This window comes from Rhinolophus sinicus, chromosome 17 (genome assembly GCF_057876585.1).
Source record: "Rhinolophus sinicus isolate RSI-liver-muscle chromosome 17, RSI-T2T, whole genome shotgun sequence".
NCBI lineage: Eukaryota > Metazoa > Chordata > Mammalia > Chiroptera > Rhinolophidae > Rhinolophus > Rhinolophus sinicus.
In genome coordinates this window covers 163,241,007-163,261,384 of record NC_142517.1, presented here as the reverse complement: position 1 = coordinate 163,261,384, position 20,378 = coordinate 163,241,007, and the positions used below count along the sequence as shown (strand labels likewise).

At 32.8% G+C, this 20,378-nt stretch overlaps 1 protein-coding gene across 6 annotated transcripts in view; it reads left to right on the top strand.

The window, feature by feature from the left end:
• The window catches only part of ATF2 (activating transcription factor 2), a 73,753-nt gene that overhangs the window by 42,067 nt on the left and 11,308 nt on the right, over positions 1 to 20,378 (top strand). For all 6 annotated transcript variants that reach the window (XM_019727477.3, XM_074338262.2, XM_074338286.2 and 3 more), the window contains 2 exons: positions 11,023 to 11,172; positions 14,519 to 14,725. In XM_019727477.3, coding sequence (XP_019583036.2) covers positions 11,023 to 11,172; positions 14,519 to 14,725 — 357 coding nt within the window. The remainder of the gene's footprint in view (positions 1 to 11,022; positions 11,173 to 14,518; positions 14,726 to 20,378) is intronic.

The window sequence follows — 20,378 nt, the reverse complement described above, 5'->3', positions numbered from 1 at the left end:
GCAAGTCTTTACAATTTCTATTAGTATTCTAATTAATATTGTCCATTAGTGCAAATAATCAATCTGAAATTGGCATGTGATAACTTTCTAACAATAAAACTTACACATCATCTGAATAAACAGTAGTTGCTTAAGGAGTATGCAAATTAGCTGGTTATTGGTTGTGGGAGATCTTGGAAACCTGAGAGGGAAATTTTTCACATAACGTCATGTTTAGGTCAAAATTTTGGAAATACTAAGATGAACCTTCTTCAATTGATAGCCAAAGAGCTTCACTGGGAATGTTTTTTACACTTTTTACTTTAAACATATTGTATTAATGAAAAATTCAGTAGTGAGAATTGAGTGGAAATAGGAGTTAAAGAGATCATATTGTTGTACACTGCATCTAAAAATATTTTTACAAATTCAGAGGACTTTTTTCCTCACAAATTCAAAATGAACAAATCAGATTTAAAGAAATACTCTTGCCTTACTAGAGTACGCCCTATTGGTAGGAACTATTATATCTATAGAGAGAGCACTTCACTAAATAACATTTTCTAAGTCACCAGGAAATTAATAAGAATAAAAGTGTTTTGTGTGCTTGTATATTAAAAAATACCAAAGCTATAACTTGCACAAATTTATATATGGAAAGCAGTCATTGGTTGAAGGCCCCAAAATAGCATGGGGAGTCACAGATTGCCCCACTTAAATTTAATAATCCAAATAAATTTCTTACTAGAATTTTGCTAATGTGAAATAGCTATATTTAGATGATTGCCTATTTTTGTTGGGATAGTAAATAAAGTTGTCCTATTTTTATTTAGATAAAGAGTTGGAAGTTAGTCTATTTCCTTTTTTTAACATTTCATTATGGAAAATTTCAAACATACAAAGTAAACAGTATAATACAATGAATCCCCATGTACCCATCACCCAGCTCCAATTATTAGCAATATAACTGCCATTCTTATTTTATCTATACCTCACACCACTCCCTCCTCCCACTCAATTATTTTGTCATGGACTTTTTTTCTTTAATGTAAAATTTACATACATTGAAATGGACTGATTGTAACTGTACAGTTTTGGTAAATAAGTACACTTATAAACTCACCACCCTTATTATGGTGTAGAACATTAACATCTACCCAGAAAGTGTCTTTTATTTTCCTTCCCAATCAGTTCACTTCCCCCAACTGTTCTTATATTTGTCACCAGCAATTAGTTCTAGAACTTCATATAACTGGATTCTATATGTATACTCTTGTGTCCAGCTAAGCATATATGAGATTTATCCTAGTTGTTGAGGGTATCATAGTTTGCTTCTTTTTATTGTTGAGTAGTATTCCATTGTGTGAATAGAATATACCATAATTTCCTCATCCATTCTCCTGTTGATGGACACTTAGTGGCTTTTATTTAGTGTTTAGCTATTGTGACTAAAGCTACTATGCACATTTTTATATAACTTTTTGTGGACGTATATTTTCATTTGGTCTCTCTACCAACGAGTAGACTTTCTTAGAGTGTAGGCATACATTTAACTTTATAAGAAATAGCAAGAGCTTTTTCCAAAGGTTTACATTCCCACAAGCTGTGCATGGGAAGTCCAGTTGTACCCACATTTTTGTCAGCATTTGGTTTTATCGTTTTCCTTGTAGACATTCTAGGAGTGTATAGCAGTATCTTGTGGTTTTAATTTGCATTTCCAATTTGGCCCGACATTTTTGTGATATCTTTTGCCCATTTTTAATTTGAGTTACTTGTCTTTTATTACGGCGTTATATGAATTTTTTCCTATATATGCTAGATACAAATTGTTTGTTACATATATCTTACAAATATTTTCTCTTAGTCTGTAACTTGCCTTGATTTTTCTTAATGGTATATTTGTACTATCATTGATTACTACTGTTATCTTTAATATTTCCTGTCTCCCACTTAATTGGGTTTAATTTGCTTATCTTTTTCTTTAGCTTATTAAAGTGGAAGCTTAGATTATTGATTTAAATCTTTTTACCTTCCTAATACAGGAATTTAAAACTGTATTTTCTTTCTGCACAAATTTTGATATGCTATATTTTCATTATCATTCATTTTCTAATATCCCTCATGATTTCTTTGAACTGTGGGATATTTAAAAGTGTATTGTATAATTTCCAAATATTTTGAGACTTTTTCTTACTGATTTCTATTTTAATTACATTGTGGTTTGGTAACATACCATCTTTGATATATTTGATTGTCCTGTGTTTCCGTTTTCTAATATATCATAGCTATTTGGCTCATTTGTGAAAACAATAGATGGTGCCATGCTATTCAATTAACATGAACTGGTAACAAAATACCAATTGCATGGTATGCTGAGGGAATTCTGATTAATTGGGATTTTTTTTTTGTTGTACAGAAATTATTTTATTTCACACTTCACTATTGGTTTTATATTTTCATCAAGTATTATTAGTCTGTTTTCACTGTCTTAGTAAGTTGTGTAGAATGAACCTTATTTTAGTATTTGTTTGATTCAAGAATTTTCAGTGCTTGCACGTCATTCTCATCAACGTCAACTATATTGATACATTGTTACAAGTTCAAAACAAATTATCAACCAGAATAATTTGTGGGAATAACCAGAAAGAGTTTGGTTTTTGTAGTTTAATTCATGTTTATATGTTTTGCCTCAGTCTCATTTAACAATTATTTCTATTGATTGTTATTTAACAAACATTTCTTGGATACCAAGAAATTCGGCACATGTGATATTAAATTCTGAGATTTATTTATTTTTTGCATATGTTCCAGTGATCATCAAAAGAGTAAAAAAGTCTTATCTTTAAGAAGGCCATTATTGATTTTTTTCAACATATACCAACAATATTATTAATGAAGTGTTTGGTTTTTTTCGGGTTTTTGGTATCTTTGATATGGTGATTTATGTACAAAACCATTATTGAGGGACTACTTTTTAAAAATAATACTAGCTTTTTTTTTTAAGTTACAGATTTAAAAAGTTCATTCTTCCCTAGTTCTCAAGGTCAATTTACAAATCTAACTACATAATTAACACTTTTAAAGGACTTAAAATACAATTAATATTAAACATCTTAAACTTCATTTTAAATGTAATATATCCTGTTTTCTCTATGGTACCTCAGTTATCTAAGAAAATTTCCCAAGTACTTGAATAGCACTTGAATTTAATTAAATTATAGATATAATGATACTTGGTTTTCTTAAACATTCCTGTATGATTTAGAGGCTAAGTAAGGTTATCTTAGCTCTTCAATGAAAATCACAGGAATAAATCAGTCTCTTAAATATTTTAAATTGAAATCCAGGGGTAATCTACTAGTCTATGTGGCAAGTTATTTTAGGTACCGTGTTTCCCCGAAAATAAGACCTAGCTAGACAGTCAGCTCTAATGTGTCTTTTAGAGCAATAATTAATGTTAAAGACCCGGTCTTATTTTACTATAAGACCGGGTTTTATATATAATATAATATAATGTAATGTAATGTAATGTAATGTAATATAATATAATATAATATAATATAATATAATATAATATAATACCGGATCTTATATTAATTTTTGCTCCAAAAGACGCATTAGAGCTGATTGTCCGGCTAGGTCTTATTTTCGGGGAAACATGGTACTTTTAGAACATAAAGTACCAAATAAGTACAGATTACTTCTAAATTTGAATTAAAATGTTATTGTCATTGATTTACTTTTTTATGCTTCAAGGTATCTAAACTTAAAAAGACTTACAAATGAAGAAATAATTGTATCATCCCAAGTGAAGAAAGTTCATATCCCAATATACAGAAGTTTCTTAGTGACCAGACAAGTGATCACAGGACTTTATTCTCTTCTCCATCAGTGATAGAACTCCACATCTATGCTCTTCAAATGAGTAGTTCCCAACTCATATCTAGATTCACATTAAACTTTAAATAATTTTTCTGACTGTTCCTCAGTCTGCAGCCCTTCAATGAAACTTATAATTTCTTCTTTCAGTGCTCCCGTTGGATTTTGCTTTATTGTTGTGTTCAGTTCTCTGAAAATATTTAAAACATCCTCCCTGTTTGGTTTTGCATCTCTCTTAAGGATTTATTTGATCTTTGTGGTCAGTCTATTAATGACATGCTAAATAGTGTAGCAGTGGTCATTCTGCTAAAATGATCTGTGGTTAAAAAGTAATGTGAGAGAAATGGCAGCACTGCAACACATAAAATGAGTAGCAAACTGCAGTTGAAGGGAAACTGATCTTCAGATGCCCAGTGCTTACAGGAAGATACATATATTGTGTTCGTGTCTCCTATAAATACTGAAATAATATCCTCCTTTTCTGCTGAAGAAATGTCTTCAAAGCAAGCTTCTTCTTCTTTTTCTTTTTTTAATTTTAAGAACTTTAAAATAAGTCTTTGGAAAAGTAAAAGTGTGCCAAAAATTTTTTAGAAGATTATCGAGTACCTTTTTTTCCCAGAGAAAACTCTTGTTTGTTTTTAAGATTTTTATTAAAATATAGCTAACGTACAGTATTCATTAGTTTCAGGTGTACACCATAGTTATTCAACATTTATATACCTAAAGAAGTGATCACAATGATAAATCCAGCAACCATCTGACACCATACTATACAATCACAGTATTATTGACTATATTCTCTATGCTGTACATTACATCCCCATGACTTACTCGTTTCATACCTGGAATTTATTTTTTTTTTTAAAGATTTTATTGGGGAAGGGGAACAGGACTTTATTGGGGAACAGTGTGTACTTCCAGGACTTTTTTTTTTTTCTTCCAAGTCAAGTTGTCCTTTCAGTCTTTTTTGTGGAGGGCACAGCTCAGCTCCAGGTCACGTTGCCGTTGCTAGTTGCAGGAGTGCAGCCCACCATCCCTTGCGGGAGTCGAACCGGCAACCTTGTGGTTGAGAGGATGTGCTCCAACCAACTGAGCCATCCGGGAGCTCAGCGGCAGCTCAGCTCAAGGTGCTGTGTTCAATGTTAGTTGCAGGGGGCGCTGCCCACCATCTCTTGCAGTACTCGAGGAATCCAACTGTCAGCCTTGTGGTTGGGAGCCCGCGCTCCAACCAACTGAGAGCCATCTGGGAGGCAGCTCAGCTCAAGGTGCCGTGTTCAGTCTTAGTTTCAGGGGACGGAGCCTACCGTCCCTTGCTGGACTCGAGGAATTGAACTGGCAACCTTGTGGTTGAGAGCCCACTGGCCCATGTGGGAATTGAACCGGCAGCCTTCGGAGTTAGGAGCACGGAGCTGTAACCACCTGAGCCACCGGGCTGGCCCCCATTCCTGGAATTTTGAACCTCTTATTCTCCTTCACCTCCCCCCTCTTTTAAATGTTTCAATTATGGTGACATTCAGTATTATTTTGTGTTAATTTGAGGTGTGCAGAATAGAGGTTAGACCTTTATATAGTTATCCAGTACTTTTTAATACTACAGAAAAATTCGTGGGCTTTATTTTCTACAAAATTGCGCTGGATCTCACCAAATTTAAGTTGAGAGGTTTTGTTTGTCATTAAGCACATAAACCATAGGTATTTACTGCGTGTTATTCTTCTAAGAAAAAAATTTTGTTATGTAATATTTGTAATCAAAAAGTAAATCTTCTGAATGTTAATCATCTAGGCGTTTTGTTTAAGAAGATTTAGTAAAGTACTTAGTAGCATTCTCCAGAATCATTCCTTTAAGACTCGTGTGACAAACTGAGAAATATCTTTGCACACAGTGGGTAGCCAGTAGGTTTTCTGCAGGGGGTTTCTACTGAGAGCTGACAGAGGGCATCTTGGCAAATGTTCAGAAACCTACATTAACTTAGTTGGGCCCTGCATGGAACCTCATGTTCAGCAGAATTCTTTTGACCTGCCTCTGCATGCCAAGCTAATCAGCAAACACCTAATGAGCCCACTCCAAAGAAACAGACTCTCTCCCAACCTCCTTCATTTTCATATGTTCTCTAGGGGTGGAGAGACAAGACTTCATAAGGACTGATGATGCTGCAAAGACCACAATAATGATAATTAACTTGCTGAATTTAGAAGATTATGCTGTTAATTAGTTGCAAAATAAAGATAAGTAATAGAGCAGCAGATGGTAGGATAACACCCAGGAGAAAGGAGGGTTATTACTCTGATGAGCTTTTGTGGCACATATGAAATATGGATCTGACTTTTTCATAAATTGTTTCTAGAGAACATTATATTTTTTCTTTGAACTCTGATGGAATAGTTTGTTCCTACTAAGTTCTGACAGATGTGATAAAATTTGTTTACCGGATACAACATACAACATAGAATTTGAATAGCAAATTATTTTTAGCACATCAGCTCTTAAATGAATAGGTCAAATTGATCACAACAAACTGTTCACCCTTTAATTACTTCAGTCCATGTCACTCTAAGAAAAACATTTTCAATAGAGTATTGAATGTTACATCGCTAAAAATTCTAAACATTAAAACACTAGTCTGCTTAGAAACACAATAATTTAGTTTTCTTTCAGACAATGTTCCTACTTTAGTTTAAAATTATGCCTACGTTTTATGTACATGTTAGAGAATATAGACCTTTTAAATCTTAATTCCGTTAAGTACTCAAATCTTTTACTTATTAAATTTCTCTATTGAGAGAAATTTTGATCTTAGTAATGTATTGACCAATGTCTAATACCCCTATCAATTATTAATATACTTAGAATACTTAATATTAGATAAAAGCTCTACTTCGGTAAAACTTTTGTTTAAAACTTGTTCAATGAACTTGGAGTCAACAGTTGACAGGATTTCTTGTCCTAACTCTGCTTCTAACTCACTCTGTGATTCTGGAACGTAATTTACTCTTTGGGCCTTAGTTTATTCGTAAGATGGTGATTGGACTATTGATTTCCAGTATCTCCGCTAGCTCAAAAATTATATTGTAAAACTCCCATTGTACTTATGTGTTTTCATTAATTTTTTTTGAACCAAAGTATTTTTCCTTCTTTAAAATGTGTCCAGCAAATATATACAGGTGGATTGTAGATATCCTTATATTAATTGTAAAATTTATATGAATAATATTTAGTGATAACTTTTTCACCTAATCTGTTCGATTTTTTAGCATACTTATATATTTATTTCTTTTTTAAAAAATTTGCATTTCAGAGCAGTGTTAATTAACCCTTGAGAATCTTTTTCTTAAATTTTGTACCCAGTGGTACACTTTCCAAGTCAGACCCATTGTAATCAATGTAACAGCATGAAACAAACATTAGCGTTTCCTCACTGGATGAGTGCTGTATACCCTAGGGCAGTCAAGAGAGGATAATGAATGAATACTGATGTTGCTTTTAAGTGCTCTATAAGGTAGTAACTTGCCCTACTAAAGATTATTCAAGAGAGTGATGTTTATGTACTTCAGACTCCCCTATGTGCAGTTACTGTATTTCATTAATTCTAAGAGTAAAGCTCTTCACTATAAAACTTTAAATGCTCTTCAGTTCTATGATGTTTTCTACCAAAGGACTTAAAAATGTTTTACCAACACAATTTGCCAAGCTTCACATCTCAGCCACTACTTATATTTATGCACATTTTATATCCAGAAATAAAAACTTAAGTCTAACAGTAGAGGCTGGGTACCATTCATTTTATTTTGATGTCTAACATATAAAGATATAATTATGCAGAGTGACGACCTCCCCAGATTCTCCTTTGTTCTGTTTGTATGACCCACACTTTCAAACTCCTATCTTTCTAATTTTTAATTGTTCTTTGACCATTTAATCTAGGGATCCCTACCTGATTATAGCCAACTACCGCTTTGGTCACTTACCTAATTTTAAAAAAACATTAATCCACTTACACATTATCCCATCAGTTAGTAACGAGTGTCCCAACTTCCTGAGTCGTGGCCACTAAATGTGGTTATTTCTGCTTGTTTAAGAAAAATGAGGAAGGAGCCAGGAATCTAGTTTTATCTGAATTCTGAAAGATATAGTGTATGATGTGATCTTGAGAATATATTTTACATAATAAAAATGTCTGAGGCCAATCCAGTACTTAAGATGATTCCCTAAGTACATTTATTTTCCTTAGTACATTTTGAAAATAAAAAAGTGTAGGAACTCTCTTAATTCTTTGGCATCTCCACCCCCACACCCATGCTAAGAAAATAGAGGCCTCGATCGCTATTTTTGAAGAAATAAGAAAGCTGACATTTGAGAAACCTTTTTATGAGTCAGGTAGTTTTGCATGTTATATTTAATCTTTGCCTTAACCCTGCAAGGAATTTGTAGTATTGCCAGTTCTACAGATAAGGAAACTGAGACTAAAATATTAAATTATTTGTTAAGTCACACAGATAATTTGAGGCAGAGTTAAATTCTGAACATACAGTGTCTTCTCAGCTTATATATTATGTACACAAATATGTATATAGCACACATTATGTATACCAGCCAGTGAAGATTCTAGGACATAACATGGTGCTGTTTGCAATTCATGAAGTAGTACTCTGTAAGAAAAGGAAAAAACATACCTGATCCTGGGATGGTATCACTTTAGCAGTTGCAGTATCAGATTGGGCATTCCTAATCCTTTGTGGTTGTCTTTTGAATCATTAAGCCACCCAGCCTCAGATTATATTTCTTGATCTTTCTTTGTGTTTTTCGAACAAACCCAAAATTTGAACTAGCTTAATGGCTGTTTGAGCTTGGGCAAATGATCTCTGGTTTCCTAATCTGTAAAATAGGGATATTGTCCTATTAGAAATTCATTGGTAACACAATACGAATGGATTTCAAGTACATTGTGCTAAAGGAAAAAAGCCAGATTCAAAGGGCTTTATACTGTATGAATCCATTTATATGAATCCATTTATATGGTATTCTAGAAAAGGCAAAACTTTTGGGATCAGAAAACAGAGTTGTGGTTTCCAGGGGCTGGGTGTGTGAAGAGAGAATGACAAGAAAGGAGCATAAGGGAAATTGGGGGGAAGGGGGGTAATAGAATTGTACTGTACCCTGGTTGTAGGGGTGGTTCCATGACCGTATGTGCTTGTTAAAGCTTATAGAACTGTACACTAAAACAAGTTCATTTTACTGTTTGTGACTTACACCTCAATAAAACTTTTTTTAAACTACTGACTTTGTTTTTAAAATCATATCCAGAATCTACAATGATTAGCAGTAAGGAGAAAATGTCCACTAACAATTGTCCAGGTATAATTATTGCCTCAGTGGAAAACTTGGTGATCTTTTCATATATGCTTCAGTTTTTAAGGGATCTGGATCACTTATAGAAGGTAAGAGGATATGTATAGATAGAAATAAAGAAACTACAAATTTTTAAATAGTTGTAGAATTTTCTAAATTGTTCTTCGTTGGTGTGAATGAAAGCAATTGTATTAGAATCGTTTGGGGGTGTTTTCGAAAGCTCTTCTCTCTTACCCACCCCTTTCTGCTGTATCTAGGAAAGGGAGAAAGAAAAGGTTGCCAAGAATCTGTTTTTAACATGCAACATTCTGACATTTATTTCTAGAAAGTTTGGGAAGCGCTGGATAGACTACAGCACAGTTCTCAGACCAATGTTTGTAGCCTCTCTCCCCCAAATTCGCACCTATGTGTGGATCTTAGGAAAATGTAGTGGCCATATTTCTGGATCAAATTTTGTCAGAAAACTTTATTTTGGGCTCAAGAACTACATCTCATTAAGAACAATATCAGCAATAATAGTTCCAGGTTTCTCAGGTCTCCAAGGTATCTTTCATAGCTAAAATACTATAGTATAGTATGATTGATTATCTTGTGCTAATTATTTCAAATTTACAGATCATAACAATAAAACCACCCCAAAAATCACACGTGACATTTTCACCAAAGAAACCGATTTCTGTTTATTAGCAAATATATTAGTTGTTCACTTATATAGCAAATCAATGTACCTAGTTGCTAAAAGGGAGCAAAGAAATATATAGGCAATCATTGATTGCTCTTAAAAAGCTTATTGTCTGGTTAGGGAGATAATATGTTCACATATGACTTGTTTTTACTAATAGAAAAATAAACTTTATTCAAATTGTGTCCTTATGAAGAGGTAACCATGAATATCTAGGGCCTCCTTCTAACGCTAGATCTGTTACACTCAGAGATTGGGTCAGGTACAATCCAGTTAACTGGCAAAATGGAACATAGTGGAAGGGATAGACTTAGAATTAGACCTGCTTACTGGAGACAGTGAAGACCGAAGGCAGGGGTGTCCAAACTGCGGCCCGCGATCCATTTTTTATTGGCCCGCAGCAAATTCCAAAAATATATTTTAGTTTACTTAAATAAACCAGGTGAGGCAATACGTACTTCACCTCAAGTGAGTGGCCCGGCTGTTTGTGTATTTTACCGCGCATATGGCCCTTGGTGAAAAACGTTGAAAAAAGTTTGGACACCCCTGACCTAAGGGAAGCAAAAGCAGCTGTAGGTTTTCAGAGGAGGTTTAATGTGACAGACAGTACAGTGGCCTAAAAAAAAATGCAGCATCAGGTCATTATCGAAGTAAACACTGACATCAGACCTGTAAACAGAGATCAGATGGGTCCAAACCTGGCAAAGAGATTTAGTTCGAAGAATCTAAGAGTCTGAGAATATTGGGCTATAGGATACAGGAATGGGGTGGGAAAAAATAGGCGAAAGTGTAAATAGTTAACTTGTGTTGCTTATTTGAGTTGGACAAAGCTAGTTATTTTTGGTCAGTGGTGTTTTTATTTTTCACTCTTTTTTCAAAATTGATTAGGAACAGCAAAGTATAGAATCCTCTAGTAGTACTAGATGAAAAGACTCGGAAGCTTTCCAAAGGTCCTTTTGTTTACCTTATCGATAAGGGTATTTATAATGGTCTTAGGAATGCAGTGAATAATTTTAAAGCCGAATGAATTACACATTTCTTAACAAATACCTTTTTTGGTTAGCCAAAGAGTATGTAGGAGTTGGATTTGGGTGGAAAGCAGAGAACTTTTTTTAAATTGGTGTTTGCATTTCAGAGATTAAAAGCTGCTTTGACCCAGCAACATCCTCCTGTTACCAATGGTGATACTGTCAAAGGTCATGGTGGCGGGTTGGTTAGGACTCAATCGGAGGAATCTCGACCACAGTCGTTACAACAGCCAGCCACATCCACTACAGAAACTCCGGTATGTGTGTGGTTTTTATCATTCAGCACTCTTACCATCCTTAAAAGAGCAAGTACAGTGAAACTTAATGACAACTTTATATACTTTGAAAAAAATTATTTTTGGTCATATTCCGAAAATGTGTCAGAAGCCTTAGGAAAAGGAAGTTCAATGTAAAAGTATTGGTATTAAATATAGTCAGTCTAGTCCATCAAGCCGTTGAGCAGTTGTTACTGTGTACAACACCCTGTATGTATGTCTAACATGGACATCAGTACTTTTTAAAGGAAACATTTTTTCTGTTGATTGTATTCAACAAGTAATGTGTATATGTATTATGTTACTAACATAAAGTGATTCTTTAATTAAATTTGCGAAACATCACCAAAGGAAAAGATATGTCTTATGGCAGCCATTTGTACTAGAGGTTCTTTTGACTTATCTCTAGTTTGTGACTGCCTATTAGATGATTGATATTTCTATATGTCTACAGTATATTTCACAGTAAAGCATTACTATATTTCTGTTGAATGTTTCAGAACTCTAGACCTTTTATCTTCTCTGTTTAAAGAATGTTTAAAGAATGTTAGCGTTGACAATAAGTAGAACTTTCCATTTAAAGAAACACAGGTAAACAGCAAGTTTTAGAATGCCTCCTAAGCATAGGTATTTAGATAATTATATTTTATATTTACAAAACTTAGCATAAAGTGAAATATAGTGATTGTAATCCACTAAACAACTTTACTAAGGGTCTGAGAGAGGAGAAGTAAGTAAGCGAGTGTGTTTCAATGTCATAATTCGGGGGTTAGCAAACTGGCCTGTGGTGGGCCAGATGAAGCCCAGTGCTGTTTTTTTGTATGGTCTGCAAGCTAAGTATGGTTTTTACATCTTTACAAGTTCATTTAAAAGAAGAGAAAGAAATGTAGTGTATTTCCTTATGCTAACGATAGTTTCCCTGCATCCAATTTTTGTTTATATCTTTACATTTTATTGTATTAGATGAAAGCACCACTGCTGTATCTCTAGTTTCTAGAATAGTTCCTATTTCTTTCTTTTCTCTTTTTAACAAAGTGGAATGAATGAATCAATGGAAGGAGGGAGAGAAGGAGGTACATATGCTTCTAATTAACCTCAAATCCTTGTTAGGTGTAAAAATATACAAATGTCTCTCTATAACAGTTTTCACTTATAACAATAGTATGATTAGCCTTTGCTGTAACACCTGAGCTCTCGATTAAAAAAACAACTGTTGTCTCCTATTCAGCCAAATGAGTAAAAGAAAAAAACCTGCTATTATCAGTAAGTTCAGAGGTTGAAGAAAATATTTCAAGGATGCCATTCTTGAAGTCAGAAATTTTTTTTTTGAAAAGATTAATATATAGATTAGGAGAAGATAGAAGTTTTATTTGTTCATACCATTTTAAAGTGTAATTTTATAGGTAAAAGATTGTTTTCAGGCTTCTTCTTTGGATCATGTGCCTGTGACCGCAAAATTCTGTTTCCTTTGCACTATTTCCAAGGGTTCATTTCCTGATTCCCACATTCAAATGTTCTATGGCACAATTCGGGGATTTGTGAAAGCCTTGGAGATATTTATTGTTTTGTATTCCTAGGCGCTAGACAATATCACTAGTGAGTGAAGATTCTGTCTCTGGCTGAGCTTAGATAACCAGGCCAATTCACTGAATGATGGGGTACAAGTTGAAATGAAAATCTGGACTCCTGTGGGATTCTACCCACCAGGAAAATGAGCATTAATAATTCCATGAACCTGATCCTTAGAAAAAGACTGACCCTAAGTTTGAAAAACTGAAGACAAGCTGAATCGAGTCGTGGGCCACATAATGAGTGTCAGTCAAGGACAGACTACATATGCAATGGTGGTTCCATGAGATCAGTCTCTACTTACAAGCAAATCTGTGACGAAAGAAAAAAAGAAGCAAACCAAGCAAACCACCGTGGACGTATTTCTGGAAAGAATGACACCTGAAGAAAAGCCTCAGGCAGGTCCTTCAGGAAGTATTCGAGAAGAAGACATTCTTAGAAGACATGACAGCTCCATTCGTGTTATAGTCCCTGAAGACCTTTCTGTGGGCAAGATGTGGAGGTGGATGGCAGAGATATTGATGATCCTGGCCCTGTGTAGGCCTACACTAATGTGTGTGTGTGTGTGTGTGTACCTTAGTTTTTAATAAAAAAGTTTCAGAAGTAAAAATACAGAAATTTTTTAAATAGAAAAAGTTTATAGAATAAGAAATACCAAGAAAAAATATTTTTGTACAGCTGTACAATGTGTTTTAAGTTTTAAGCTAAGTGTTATAGTCAAAAAGTTCTTTAAAAGTTTATGAAGTAAAAAAGTTACAGTAAGCTAAAGTTAATTTATTGTTGAAGAAAATTTTTTTATAAAGTTAGTGTAGCCTAAGTGTACAGTGTTATAAAGTCTACAATGTACAGCAGTGTCCTAGGTCTTCACGTTCACTCGCCACTCACTCACCTAGAGCAACTTCCATTCATGGTAAGTGCCCTGTACAGGTGCACAACTTTTTATCTTTTATACTGTAGTTTTAATGTACCTTTTCTCTGTTTAGATATGTTTAGATACACGCATACTTACCATTGTGTTACAGTTGCCTACAGTATTTAGTATAGTAACATGCTGTATATACAGCCTAGGTGTGTAGCAGGCTCCTCCCTCTAGGTTTGTGTAAGTGCACTCTATGATGATGTCACAACGACAAAATCACCTAACGATGCATTCCTCAGAATGTATCCCCATTGTTAAGTGGCACCTGACGATATACCAAAGTATGTATATATGCATACTTCTCTCCTGAATTTTAGAGCAACCAATTTTTATAGAAAATTTACAGATTTAACACTTTTTAATTTCAAAAATAGCATAGAAAACATGGCTTCCCATAGTTAATTTAAATAAGTTATTAAATATTTTGCTTTAGTACCTTATTAGTTTTAAAAGGGTTGAATAATACCATAATGTATTGAACAAAACCATAATATACTTTTAAGAGTGCACTTTGGAAAATATAAGATCTATATACATGGTCATTTGGGTAGCATTTTCAACATCATATTATTTCTATATTAAATGAAAATATTATAGAAACTTTAAAAATATATTTAATATAATAGTGACTTAGTGAGACTCCTTGTTTTAGCAATGCTCAATTTATTTCAAGGAATTTATTAAACCATGGTGATTTTCACATTACCCCAAAATATTGACATGTACAATGAGACTTGGAAAATAAAGTTAGTAGCTCTCCCTTTCTGCCACTCTTTACTGCCTGTGTTAATTCACACACTAGATACAAATATGAAAAGCTTCCATGTGTGTTTACTATAGGCTTCTCCAGCTCACACAACTCCACAGACCCAAAATACAAGTGGTCGTCGAAGAAGAGCAGCTAACGAAGATCCTGATGAAAAAAGGAGGAAGTTTCTGGAGCGAAATAGAGCAGCAGCTTCAAGATGCCGACAAAAAAGGAAAGTCTGGGTTCAGTCTTTAGAGAAGAAAGCAGAAGACTTGAGTTCATTAAATGGTCAACTGCAGGTATGGTGCATATATGTAAATTTTATTTTATTTTTAATCATGAGCATAGCTCTTGCCTGTTTTTTCTAGTTAGCCATCTAAACATTTTAGGACATAGCATTGAGTGTGTATGGAACTTACAGTAAAGCATAGTTTTATAAACCTATTTGAATACTGAGATGACGTAATATAAAACTTTCAATACTGATACAATGAAGAATTTTAAATTTAAGTGTTTAATTGTGTAGTACAAAAGTACTTAAACTGTCTGGCTTAAACTTTATCAAGTTGTGATATAAAATCAAACAAAAATGTTAAAATTAAAAACATCCCTGGTGTTTCACTTTTTATGTTCATCTTTTTGGTTTATATCACAGCTATAAAGTTGCTTCAGTACAGTTTTGTTTTTAAGTTCTTTTGTTCTTTGAATTATAAATTTTGTTTTGTTTGTTTTATTCAAAGTGAATATAGTGCTCAAGAGAGGTGCCAGATTGACAGCTTTGGAAACTGAAGGACTCTAATTATCCACAGAACAGGTACAATATGGCCAGTGGCAGTAGGAATCATTTCATACTGCCCTGCCAGTGTGCCTCAGATAACATTTCTTAGGAACCTCATGGGGTGTAAAGGTTTTAAGGCTCCTTCCTGTTCAGTCTTTGGTAAGATTTCCAATAATAATATGGGGCCAGTACCAAGTCTTATTTCCTTCCTTCTGTTTTTTCCTTCTTTTCTTTTTTTTCTTTTTTAACTGTTGTGAATCTTCTCCAGTAAAATCTTATAAACTACCAATTGATGAGCATCAACGAGAAAATTGATGTTAGTGAATTGTAGTTGTTATTGGTCACCCTTCTGAGTTAATTCATTCCCAGTTAAAACAAATCTTTCTATATAAATAATAATTGATGATGAGACCTGCTCCTTTCTTAAATCTATCTTTCTTTAAAGATGTCACCAATATAGATGTCTGTTTAAATGAAAGCTTAGGAAAAAGTTTTTAGCATCAGCAAATGTAAATTTTATAACTTAAATTTTTTCATATGTGAGGCAGACATTTTTTAAAACTATGTTGTGCTTGAATATTGACATGTTACCTTTGGAACACATTATCTTACAAAACATATCTTGAACCATTTATTTTAACCATTTTGAGAAACTAAACATGATTTACCACGTCACAAAGCTTCAATATATACTTATATACTAGGGTATGTTAAGAAATTATTGTATTATCATCTGATAAATGAATTCTTATTTAAGAACTATTTTTATAAATTTTTAGAAGAAAACGTGAATTTTTTCCTCCTAAATAAAATGAAACAGATCATAGGTACCAATTTATTTATATACTATAAAAATACCTATTCTTTACCAGGTCTTTCTGTTAAAATAATAACTTTATAAAAACTATTTTAACTATTAAACTTTCAAATAGTATTCATATTATATTAACAAAGTGACTTAGGTTTATCTATTTTTTTCTTTTCTGTTCTTAAAATATTCTTCTTAATGACTTGGCTATTTTATAGTTGTGTGACATTAAACATCATTTGTTTGTGAGCCTCAGTTGTCTTACCCATAGAATAGAGAGAATACCTGCTAGTCTGCTTCTCAGGGTTTTTGCATAAATCAGTTGAATTAGAATGAATGCAAGTATTTTAAATACATATATTTAATTGTAATCAGATAAATTTATCAATATTTTCTTTTGTAGTTTGGCTTATTATGCCTTTTTAATAAGTAAAAATATTCGAAAACTATAAATGGTATGTAAATGCATAGTCTCAGTTACAGCGTATACTTGGACTTTAGGTTGCACCAGTTTTTCTATTTGACCAAAGTTACAGCAGTATTAACAACTTTTCATGAGATACTACTATTTCCTTAGTTCTGCAGAGCTGGTCATCATCATTAATAGCAGTGGTGCTTTATTATTTGAGAAAACCTTGGAAAATTCAGTATTCAAAATAAATGTGATCTTCATTAATCTCATGTTTTTGCCACCATACAAACTATGATTAAAATGTCATCGTAAAATATGTCACATTTTTATATTTCCTAAGTGAGGTAGAAATTTCTTGATTGGAAGAATAAGGGCAGGATTTATTATCTAGGTAAAAGTTAGCCAGCACATCGTTTTCAAAGCATAAAACTTAAGTAGAAGTCAAATTTAAGAAATCACTGAACTAATTAAAGTTATATTTAACTGTAGAGGTTAATACCTCAAATTACAAACAGAACAAGTAAAATCAGTATTTTTAATCATTAAAAACAGTGATAATGGCATGATAGTTAGATAAGAAAGTATTCTCCATTTTAGAGGTGCATATCAAAATATGAAGATAGGTGAAATAATGTGTTGTCATGGATTTTATTTAAAATACTTCTGCAAAAAATGAAAAAGAATAAGGTCTGTCTGTATGTATTAACCTGGGAAGATGTATGTAATATTTTGTTGTGGGCAAAAAGAAAGTTGCTGGAAATAGCCCAAATGTCCATCAATGGATGAATGGATAAATAAATTGTGGTACATACATACAATGGAATATTACTTAGCCATAAAAGGAATGGAATGTCCAAGCTACAATGTAGATGAACCTCAAAACATGCTTAAATGAAAGAAGCCAGACACAAAGTCACATATTACATGACTCCATTTATATGAAATATCTAGAACAGATAAATCCATAGAGGCAAAACGCAAATTAGTCATTGCCAGGGACTGGGGAAAGAGGAAAGAGGGAGAAACCAGTTACTGGGTAAGGGGTTTAGTTTTGGAGTGACAGAAGTGTTTTATAAGTAGAGGGAGGTGGTTGCACGACATTGTATTTGTACTAAACGCCACTGAATTGTTCACCTTACAATGGTTAATTCTATATGATGGGAATTTCCCTTCAGGACATTACTTAATAAAAACTTAGTTTCATACTAAAATGTATACCATAAATGTTTTTCATTAATGAAACATATTTAAGTTGGATGAGTAAATACAGGTACGGAAATCAGTATAGAAGTGAATCTCTCATACAGGTAAAATTTTAGGAATGACACATACCAAGATGTAACTTTCTCTGTTGTTTCAAATGGATGTATGATTTTTATTTTTTATTGTTTTCTAGTTATTTGTCAAATAAAATAAAAAGTTTTAAAATAGTTAAGTGTCAGGTTATAGCTTTCAGAGTGTGAAGAGTTAAACTGCTTAGAGTAGATTCAGGGAGTAAAAATTTCAGTCTCCCAGCAGCAAAACCGCTAACTGTGAAGAACAGAATGACTTATAAAGAAAATTGAATGTCAAAGAAATAATTAAACTCTACTTTATGTGAAAACATTCATCAATTCTACCTTTTTTTAATAATCCTTCACATGACGTACAGGCTTAACTGATCAGTGTAGTGGGAAGAAATGACCCATGGTTACTTATATATTGTGTACAATAAAACATTTAACAAATGTTGAGATATGACTGTTCATATTTTTACCAAATATAAATTACGTTTTAAATAAATTATTAATTCGATCTTATTGCCCCAGTCACTGAATTTGTTTTAGCTTTCTAAAATCATTGCTAAAAAAGCAATTTCATCAAATTGTATTGAGACATTTATGGTAATCTAGACCAAGAATTGGATACTGGTTATAAATTACTAATCCTATATTTTTAAGGTAATATACCGTGTTTCCCTGAAAATAAGACCTAACCAGAAAACAAGCCCTAGCATAATTTTTCAGGATGACATCCCCTGAACATAAGCCCTAATGCGTCTTTTGGAGCAAACCTTCAATATAAGACCCGGTCTTGTTTTCGGGGAAAAACGGTATGATTTTGTTGTCTTTTATTTGAAGTGGTTTTTAACCTCTTATAGCTTTGTCTTTCAGTTTTATTCTTTTTGAGGGTTAGTTTTCAGTTTAAAATTCCAGCGTGTTTTCTTTATGAACAAAAATCAGTCTTTATTAACAGTAGCTCCTTAAACAATTACTCTGTGGATAAAACTTGTGGGGATTTTATTGTGGATTTTGCTTTTAAAGCTTAGGTATTGTAAAATGTATGTGGGCTAGAAGCTCAATAAATTCATAGAAACATTCTTTGATCGCTGAATACATGAGGAGTTTTCACCCATAAATTAATATGGAAAAGGTTTTGTTTATTGGTCCATTGACTTCAAAGGGAATAGGATCAAACCTTATTTATCACTTAAAATAGCAAGCGTTCAAAATGCTATACAGTGCCTGTTTTAATTCCTGGGGGATAAATATTATGATATAACTATCTTCCTTTTTTTCCTCATGAGTTTTTAATTGTTTATAGATGTGGGGGGAGGGTAATAGTGATGCCACCTCTATCTCGTGCATTTTATTAAGAGTTTGAGACCTAGCACTTCTTTTTACTAGCGTTTACTAAAAATCTAAGACTAATTTCCCATCAGTCAAAGTCATAGAATACTATTATAAAGATCAATTGACAGAGGACTTAGAAAAGTATATTGTAATTAGTATACTACGCAAATAAATACTAGTTACTTATTATCCTGTCATTAAGCATCTATTGTATACAGGGTTTATGTCATTAGACATGGGATATAATAGTGAAAAAAAGATTGTCCTTGCACTTACAGAGAATTTGTGGTCTAGCAGAGGAAACAGACATGAAACAAGTAAACTATGAAAATAGGAGAAGGGTCATTACCATTCATTTTACAAAGTATTTTCAAAATATTAAGAATGTTATTTTTATTTCTATTGTGGTAGACATAAATTAAAGAATTATTTTGTTCTCAAGTGTAAGATTTTGTATCAATGACAACAACCCTTGGAACTGTGTGGTAGGAATCATGGTACTTAATCACTTCAGTTTTTCTGAAGACTAAACATGAAAAAAAAAAATTGTACCTTTCAGTAATGAAAAATTCCTCAAAGAAGAAACTATCAAACATTATTTCTTTAATTTGGGAGGTGGTAGTGGCTGAACTAGAAAGTCAAAGATCATAAATTTATGAAAAACCTGGTCATAAATCTATGGCCAGATATCAATGAAAAGTTTTGATTTGATTAATCAATTGGCTATCTTGTCATGATTTCATCAGTCTGATCTGCTGCAGGTAAACTAAAAAAAATTTGTTCATTAATACGTAATTAATTTTTTGAATAGCAGCAAACAGAGTGGAACAATGGTAAGACAATGCTAAAATAATTTACATTTTATTTTAGACAAGGATAATAATTTTTTTAGCATCTGCTTTATCATACCAAATGTTTTCCTTTAATTAAAAAGAAAATCAATAATTGCTCACATTTGAATGGGACTTTGACGTTTTCCAAATGTTTTCATGTCCCTTATTTCATCTTCAAAATGACCCAGAAGATAATGTATTTTGCAAATATACTAATTAATAGTAGATAATACCACAAGATCGGCTCTGCAAGGTGAATCCAATTAAAAAATTAAAATCCCGTCTAAAATAATCCAGAATAGGTAGTAGAAGGTGAAAACACTCCTGTTTTCATTTAATAATAAAAATCTGTTTATGGGCTAACATTTATCCCATTTAGAGAGTCACTTTGGCTTAAGCAAGCTGGTTTTATATATTTATATAAACACAAATTAGTGCAAATATATATCTATCTATCTGTCTATATATCTGTTATTGCTTTCCTTTTTTTTTTTTGAATAATAAGGTCT